A 9,737-nucleotide genomic window follows, 5' to 3' on the forward strand; every position below is an offset into this window, starting at 1 on the left:
GAACATATAAACACAAAGGTAAAACATCAACCAAGAGGTGCTTGATGATCCCTGCAAAAGACAAACCCAAAGATGAGAAGGAGAATGTCAAAATGTGATCTTGATTTATATGCCAGAATGCAAATGACATGTGAGATTTTAGGGTTAAAAGTTAGGGTATGACAACACCATACTAAAAGATGATTCATGCATATTAGAAGATGATTCATAAATAATGATAATGAAGTAGATGAGATTCATGATGAAGAATAGATAGTAAAGAAAGAATGTGATCTTCATGCACTTGTGTATTTTATAATTATTCTTACAAGAAAGAAAGCTCACACACACACACACACATATATATATATATATATATATATATATATATATATATATATATATATATATATATATATATATATATATATATATATATATATATATATATATATATATATATATATATATATATATTTATTTATTTATTTATTTATTTGTAATAGTTAATTACATTAGACAAAGTAACTCTAACAACCTTTCTAGCTAACTAAAACAACTTTTTTTTAAATACATCTACAATATAGTAGTGTTTAAAATAGATCAGAATATGTGAAAATTCCCGGGGTAATCAATTTTAGGAGTATGAGTAGGTGTTAGAGTTGCTAGAGTTTCAAATATTTGCAAGATTAAAGACTTTGAATAATTTTAATCTATTAAAGAATTCCTAAACTAAGATAATATAAATATTTTGTTCTTATTGCCGTGTCACGCACACCACACAGTACCACCAGATGGCTTCTTCGTATTAGCTACCTTAGTCAAACACATTGTTGAAAAAGTCAAAAAGTACGACCGGAAGCAACATAGAAATGGAAAAAAAAAACAAAATATTATAAACAACAACGGAAACCCACCTAATTCAGCAACTTGTTCTTCTAGTACTATTTCTGTATATATAGGATTCAAATTCTGTTCTAAACATTTACAGGAACAATAATAAAAGCGTTATGGAAGGTCTTCTACCTCTTGTATTAAAAGCAGTCAAGAAAAACAGGACAAGAAGACAATACGAGTGTCTTTCATCAGGAACCTACAACATCAGTATGTCGGAGATCTATCCTCAAAATCAACAACTCCATGATCAAATTCAAAGACCTAATTCAGACAAAAATATTGGTCACCGGAGATGCAAAACTGTGGGTAATGGCTTCCAGTTTCCCGATCAGATAAGATCTGGTTCTGTTTCTGTTTCTCCGCCAAAAAAAATTGATAGGTCTAGAAGTCATAGAATGTTTTCTTGTATCACTGGTCGGTTCTGAAGGTGCGCACACAGAAAATTTAATATTATTGTATGCTTTTTTTTTGTTCATGTAAATATTTGTATTTATCTTGAGATTGTAAAAATTAGAGTGAAATGATTTGGACCATCCTAGAGTAAAAGTTTCTGATTTTCAGAGCCAGGCAAATACAGGGTAGGTTTGTTTGCATTCACTGTTCACAGAACACAAGAGTGATGATGATTTGACTTGTCGTTTTAGAGTCCATGTGTTGATCATGCATACCATGTGCCAGGTTCTCTTACAGGAGTAAAGAGAGGTGAAAAGGATAGGGAAAGAGAAACAAAATTATTACCCACACAAAGTATCATCGCATCACACTGAACAAGATTTTCTAGAAATACACATTTTTTTGGTTTTATTTAAGCACAGTCCTATGTTAATTAAAATCAATTATTTTTCAAAATATTAAAAAAAAATTAATTATATTATTTCATTAATATTAGGGCTGTTCATTGTAGTTTATTGAAACATAATAAAAGTTTATAAAAATTGTATTGAAGTGTTTGGACTTGTTCATAAACGGAACTGAACCAAATAATTAATTCAGTACACTGGTTATAAATTCTACGATGGTTATAAATTCTGAAGAATTTTTTACGAAAATAATCCAATTTTTTAAACAAATTTTCAAAATAATTTTGGTTTTAAAAAAATTCTCAAAATATCCCACTTTTAGGAGGAGGCGTCAATCCAATTGACGATTCCTCTTAAAAATTGAATGGAAACGCCAATTGGATTGACTAGGACACACTATTAAGGACAAACATAAGGATAATAACCTCATTATTTCGTTATAATTTGTTAACTTCTTCTACCAAGATTATAATCCAATTTTCTTTCACATTTCAGTTCATTTGGCGTCCATACCTAAATTTGGATCATGACCATGAGGTCAACGCTGAAGACGCGGCCGTATGGATTGCATGCACACCGATAATACGATTCACAACTGTGGAGATGCACAACAATGATCGTGTGAAGTTGCAGTTCGATATGTCCCAAAACATCTCAGATCCCCTAGCAAGCCTAGGAGAATGGCATCTGCGCAAAGTTAACGACCAATGGAACTTCAATTCATGGCAAAGTTTCGCAAGATTGGAGTGTCGCAAATGGAAGCACCGCCATGACCATGTTTTAACTGACGCAGTCATGTCAAATGAAGAAAAACCAAGTCGTACTTATATGGCTTGGTACATATCAGTTGGTTTTCAGTTCATCGCCGAGGATATGTACTTGTACAATCCACGCCAACAAACTTACACACCAGACACCTTAACATCTAACTCCCAACAACATTGTCAGACCAGATACACACAACCCCTTGTCCGTCAAACTTTCCGTTCCACCAACACACAAACATACAACCAAAACATGTCATATACCCAACCCTAATACCAAGAGCATACCTTATACCACCACCAACAAATTGATCATCGACCTGAGACCCAACATCGCTTCGCACCCAACACATCACCCTACCAAAGTCGCCTTAGCCAGAATACCCAACGATCATTCAACACCAACCGTCCATCCTCCTACCATAGCCAATAAACTCAAACCTCACAACCAAAACCTCCAACAACCCTATCTCTACCAAACACCCCAACAATATTTCCAACCTTTCCTCGACGCATCATTCACATACATGTCTCCCTTCAACCGTCCCGGTCGCCCACCAATGAGTCAAACACAGCCCAACTACTTGGGCATGGGTCATGAACTCAGCTACGGCGGTACACCCTCGATCCATACTGAAGACTATGCTGATTTGTCTGACTATCTCAACAGGCCATCTCCTGTAGTTGGTAGTGACGGTTCTGCCCCCTCAGATGCTCAAACACCAATAGTGAATCATCAACGTGGGTTAGGGTCACGGGTTAGGGTAGCTAGGGGATGTGGGACCGGAGGTCAGTTAGGTGATCTCGGTCATCACCATTAGGCTTTTTTGTGTAAACGGAAATTTTTATTAATATCAATTGGTTATATTTCAAAACTATGTATCACATAGACCATTTAGCAAAAAAAATTACATTTTCCACTGAGGTGTCAATCCAATTGGCGCCTCCTCTCAAGTGATACACATGGGCGCCAATTGGATTGACTGCACCATGTGTCCTAGCCAATCCAATTGGCGTCTCCATTCAATTTTTAAGAGGAGTCGCCAATTAGATTGACGCCTCCTTCTAAAAGTGAGGTACTTTGAGAAATTTTTTGAAACTAGGATTATTTTAGGAATTTTCTTTTAAAACAGGATTATTTTCGTAAAAAATTCACTTATGAACCGTACCAAATCAATAGTAAACAATTTTTTTAAAGAATTGTTAGTTGTGATAAATATAACCGTTATAAATGATTTTTTTAATAAAAAATTATTACTATCTTTTATAAGTATATTTTACAAAATTTGTATCATTAAAATCACAATTAAAAATCAAACAAGTTAAATATTATCTTAAGTCATATTGCTCTAATCAAGTTTTAAATAACTTTTCGAAAGCAATCAATTAATAAAGACAATTTTTATATATGTTGTTTCATTGCAAAATTTATATTGTTTCATTGAAACAAGCTAAATGTTATTTCATTATTATACAAAAATGAATTATTATTCTGACATTTTATTTTTAATTTATCTAAAATGTATACTGTTCATTGTCTATTACTAATCCAAGAAATTGAAAAGTTCTATGCATGCATCAATAATTCACTACAAAAATAATTTTTTTTACATAATTGATTGAAGTTTTAGATTATTTTTACACTTATAACGCACGTTAAAAAGTTTAAATATTATTAATTGATAAAAAAGATAATTTTTTAAAAAAATATTTTTTATATTTAAAACAAATTTAATGATAAAAAATTCTGAATTAAAGTTAATATAAATCAAGTAATATATGGTTAATTAATTGCGGTTATGTTCGGATTTGATTAACTGTGGATTAATTATGGTTCAGTCCGGTTATCGAACCGTTAAACAAATTATGATTTGGTTTATTAACAAAAAAAAAATATTCGGTTATTTAATAACAGTTCAGTTTGATTCTATGGTTCAGTTCTATGGATTTTTTGAACACTCCTAATTAATAATATCTGTATCAATATTAATATCAAAATTTTAATTTTACAAGGACCAAAATTTAAATAAAGTATTATTTTGTCTTTTATTTATATTTTTAATGATTTAAATTAATCCACTAATAATAAATTTCATCGATCTTCTTTATAATGCTTTTCTTAACCCTTAACAAAAAAACATAACTAATTTTGTTAGCTTTTAGCAAGAGAAGTGACTTTTATTTCTAACACTTTTCCACATGATCAAGGAGGTTTGCAACAAATGACTTTGAGTTTGATCTTTAAATTTTAAAATGTTGCAATGTCAAGAGGCTTTGTTAGCATATCAACAAGTTGAAATAACTCTTTCTTGGACAAAATGAATATCAAATTCGATATGTATAGTACGCACATAGAGAATGGGATTGTATGATATTATCACTGCACTCAGTTGTCACACAATAGTTAGGCAGATAAAAAGGAAAATCCAATTCAGATAAGAGAGACTTTAACAACAAAAATTTAGATGTGGTATGAGTTAATACATGATATTTAAGTTTTGTCCTTGACTTGGCAAGAAGAGACTGCTTTGTAGAACTCCATACCACGAGATTGAGGCAAAAGAAGACGCGGGTTCTTGAGGTTGATCTGCGATAATCAAGGTCATTTTCCAAATCAAAGTCATTGTAAGCTCTTAAGGATAACTTATAACCTGTAGTGGATTGATAGAACATCGGGCCATGAGAAATTTAACCACTTAAGTGCCTTAGGATTCTTCTTACTACAGCCCAATGAGTATCAAGTGGAGGTGACATGAATTGACAAGCTTTGTTCATACTAATTGCAATATCAGGCTTGGTTAATGTTACCTATTTCAAAGCACACAGTGTGTGCTTATCGGTTCATGTAAAGTTCTTAAGGACAACAAGTGCTTGTAAGAGAGGTATGGAGTATGTTTTGAGTGATAACTTGTTCCCTTTGTGTGCTAACACGAAAGAATCGGTGGTTGCGTTGCATAGGTACATGTACGTATCCAGTACCCAGTACGGGTACTGGTATGGAGTACGATATTTTTTTTAAAATAAGGTATGGATACGTAGTATAATTTTTTTATAAATACAATTATAAAAAAAAAAGAATTATATTATTTAAATAGTAATAAAATACTAAAATTAAAAAATAATTTATTTAAAAATCTTTAATATATGCGCAATAGCATAAATAAATCACACTTAAAAAGTATCATGAAATCATGGTAGAATATTAATATTTTTCTCTCCAATATCATTAAAAAGAGCGGATTCTAGTTCAGGTTCATCGAGAGAAAGCCTAGCAACTTCAAGAATACCAACTCCATCAAACAGATCCCATTCATCTCCACCAATATCCCACATTTTTGTTGCTCCTTCATTATAAATCTTACTCTTTCTCGAGAGAACATGGAGATTTGTATGAACAAAAACTAAATTCTCAACCCTCTTTAGATTGAGCTTATTCCTTTTCAATGAGTGAATAAATCCATATGTACTCCAATTTCTCTCAGCAGAAGACGAAGAACTTGGTTGTGAAAGAAATTTGAATGCAATGGATGGGAGTTTAGGGATTGAAGATCCATAAGTTACTCACCATTCATTTGGTTTCAATTTCCACGTATCTTGCAATGAATCAAATTGGTCAAACTCTCCTTGAGTACTTGAGAATTTAACAAATTCAGCAGTTGCCTCTTGTAGCGGTAAATTCACGACCATCAAGCTACGGATAAGCTTAACGTCAATAAAACCAGAGTCGACACTGCGCTTTTATTGTTTCCAAAGGAAAAGGGAAAAGTATGAACAAAACCCAAAGATAATAAGTTTTCAAATCAAAACTAATAAAATGCAAAAGATTACAGGTAAGGGGGTTGGTTACACAGAGGGAAGGTGTTAGCACCCAAAGTGTCCTAGGTACTCCTAGGGAGTCCTTTTTTATGTGTAAATATGTTTTTGGTATAAAAGATGTTTGGTAAAATAGAGTGTGGGGATAAAAAAAGAATTCATTGATTATATTTTTGTGTTTGACAAGACCTTCGGTCTTATGCCTACGTACCAACATAAAAATGAGGGATCAAAACTCCGTAATTCGTGGTAAAAATTTCAAAGAAGTTGGTGAATTGATTTTAATCAAAAGTTTAATAAGAAAAAGGCACAAAAAGGCCAATTTTTTTAATGGGATTGTTAGTTCTTTTTGTCTTTTGAAATTTAAGTCAATACGGTTAAGTTTATTTACAAGTTTGATTAAAGAAAAGAAGTTCAAAATTCAATGGCATAAGGCCAAAGTTTCTAATCATTGAAACATGTCTAAGTTTGAAATCATAAGAAAAGAAAGTTTTTGAAATTAAAGAAGTGGGAGAAGATGAAGAGACTATCCTAGGAAAAAAATATAAAGTTAAGAGTTGAAAAGATCTGACCAATGGGATGCAATCCAACAGACAAGAATGTCATATAGAAACCCATTTTCCTTTGGACTTTAATCAAGCAATAATCAATAAGCAATTAGCAATATCCGGATATTATGAAGATCAAGGCATCAAATAAAGATAGTCACATCCAAGCAAGCATTTCAATAGCTAGCAATCTTTATTGCCTTTCAATGTATCAGATGAAATATTCCTTGATCAACTCAGAACACTCATCAAACATAGACAATAATAACAAAATAATAATTAAGCACAAAGACAGAGTAGCAGATGAATCCAAGAAATCCTCAAGTCTTGCATCAGATGAAGGCACAATTCAAGATAACTCAGTCTCAAATGTTGGCATTGGTCAAGTCCTTTTAGCACAGGGAAGTTTTCTAATTCTAAGTCCAAAAGTTCAGATCAAATCCAACAGTCCACCAAATGTTTTTTAGGGCTTTTGTTATTATTATGTGTTTTAAGGTCCTAAGACCACAAAGAAAATCAGAACACAAAAACCAATATATATATATATATATATATATATATATATATATATATATTATCACAAGATATGGCTCAAATGAGCATAGTGAAAATGACTTGAAACAAAAACAAGTTACATGAAATGTAAATGACAATGAATGATAAATGACTGAAATTTAAATTGCATAAAGTAAATGACTTGAAATTAAAAGCATAAATGAATAAGAGTTAGTTAATGGTTAGTCAAATTTTTTTATTGAATTTTAATTAATTAAGTCATTCTTTGGAAAACACTCAACCATTCATTCATAAGTATGAATCCTTGAACCAATACATCTTCCATGAGAAGGGCTCCAACTTGGATAATTCAACAAGTATGCCACTAGCTCTCATGAAAGGAAAAAAGGTCAAGTCTTCACGCAATACCATGAAGAATGAGAGACTTACAATCTCACTTACTAGAATATTATGCCTTGAGGGTCAAATTTAGCTTTATGTTAAACAATCCTAATTAGACTTATGTAGAAGTCACAACTATCTGAGACCGGACAATAAAAATACAGGTGTTAATGCATGTTAGAGATTTGGTACAAAGAACCAAACTCCTAAAACATATCACACACTAAAAGAAAATGGAAGGGACCTATCTCAGTCATACTAGTATTGATTCATCTGACACAAGGTCATTGATGAATCAATTAGCATTTAGACATTAGAGATTTCATTGGTCAAATAAGGGAATGGGAACGAATAGGGATGAAGATGAAGAGGGAGGGGGAAATAGAAACACAAATTGATCATGAGAGGAATTTCATTTGATCAAAACCATCCATTCATTTTGGAAGATGAAATGTACATTTCATCAATCCCTTAAATCCAATGGTTTTGATCAAACAAAAGTCAAATCAACCATGATCAAGGCCCAAACAGAAAGCCAAACATCACAAGACCATAAAAATGGACCTTAGACAAAAAAAATCACATTTTTTAGAAAGTCAGAAGTATTTTTAAGTAATTAAAAATATGTATAAAACATTTAATTCATGAAAAATACCAAAATTAATTCAAAAAATAATTTTAATTCAGAATATGGAAGATAAAAATATTTAAAGATTTTTGGTGAAAGTCCTATATTTTTTAGATTAAAAATGGATTTATTATGAATTAAACAAAATAAGGTAAATAAATGAAAAATCAGAAAATACCAAAAATCAAGGGGCATCAGATCTCCCTCATTAGTTGAGGTGGCAGATCTGATGGCCACGCATGTGGTGTCCACCAAACACACTAGTCAAACACGCTGAAAACATGGTCATGCAAATCAAACGCCAGGATTAAAAGGTTTAAACATGATCAAAGGGATGAGAGAGTGCCAACACACCACCAGAGCTAGTGCTCCGGTCATCTTCTTCGGTGGAACTCATCGGACTGGTCCATCATCAACCTTCACAAAAATAAAAAGTGCATACACTAATTTGAAGAGAAAAACGCCAGGAGTCCAAATCTGCCCTCAAAATTCTCCAATTCTCATTATATTGAAAGATACGTTGAATTGAAAATTGAGGAGTATGAACTGAGTTGCTTCGATTTGACCTCAAAGCAACTCAATCTTGTCGCCTACATTGGTAGATCTTCAGACAACCAAAGATCAAGTAAAATGATGGAGAATTGAGGGAGAAACGAAGAAGAAAAATTTCACAAAAATCACATTTTGTTTGCAGCAATGGAGCTCGATCTCTCTTCTAATTTTCTTTGCCTTGCTTCTACCAACTTACTGGAAGTGAATTGAATGCAAAAATGGCTTGAACCCTTGGAGTTTCAAATCCAAAACAGAAGAGGAATTGAAACTCGATTTCAAGAGAAATCCTCGAGGTGTTCTATCAATGGAGGGTGGGGGATATTGCAGATCAAAGCTTGGGCAAAAGGATCCCCTTTTTGAGCTCGAGGGAGATGTATTTATAGGCTACCAAGTGCTTTTCACACACTTCCACTCAAAAATCCAAAAATAGCAATGTTCTCATGAATGCTTGCATAGGCACGTACAAAGCCCAGCCAATGATGTCAAAAGGTCCAAACTCAATTCCAAATGATACTGAAACAAAATCAAGGGACCATGCAATGTTGAAATGAAAATTGATTACAAATGTTTCCAAATGGGGCCATGCATTACACCCATGTGCAAGTCCATCAAAAAAACTCCAAATGCCATGATCTTGGAATTTTTGGAAAGGTAACACAAGGGGAACAACTTTTATGTTGGACATGTTTCCATTTGAAGCTTGGATAATGATGAATTTTGAGGTGGAAGTTTGAGAAATCAAACATAGTTGAAAAACTTTTAAGTACAAAGTTAAATGACCACTTCTTCCATCTTGAATAATGTTTGCTATGAGCTTCAAATGGAAAAAGTTCCTTCATAAAAGTTGTATCTATTTCAT

General features: G+C 32.6%; 1 protein-coding gene across 1 annotated transcript; it reads left to right on the top strand.

Moving 5' to 3' along the window:
* Positions 1-882: 882 nt before the first annotated feature.
* On the top strand, positions 883-1,521 carry LOC127078760 (uncharacterized). Its single transcript, XM_051019193.1, has one exon. The coding sequence runs from the start codon at positions 990-992 to the stop codon at positions 1,299-1,301; it is 312 nt and encodes a 103-aa protein (XP_050875150.1). The 5' UTR covers positions 883-989; the 3' UTR covers positions 1,302-1,521.
* The last annotated feature ends 8,216 nt before the right edge of the window (positions 1,522-9,737 follow it).

Source organism: Lathyrus oleraceus, chromosome 5 (assembly GCF_024323335.1).
Source record: "Lathyrus oleraceus cultivar Zhongwan6 chromosome 5, CAAS_Psat_ZW6_1.0, whole genome shotgun sequence".
NCBI classification, from domain to species: domain Eukaryota; kingdom Viridiplantae; phylum Streptophyta; class Magnoliopsida; order Fabales; family Fabaceae; genus Lathyrus; species Lathyrus oleraceus.

Bases quoted from the DNA above. Each gene is read 5' to 3' on its own strand.
- LOC127078760 (XM_051019193.1), top strand. From the start codon at position 990: ATGGAAGGTCTTCTACCTCTTGTATTAAAAGCAGTCAAGAAAAACAGG.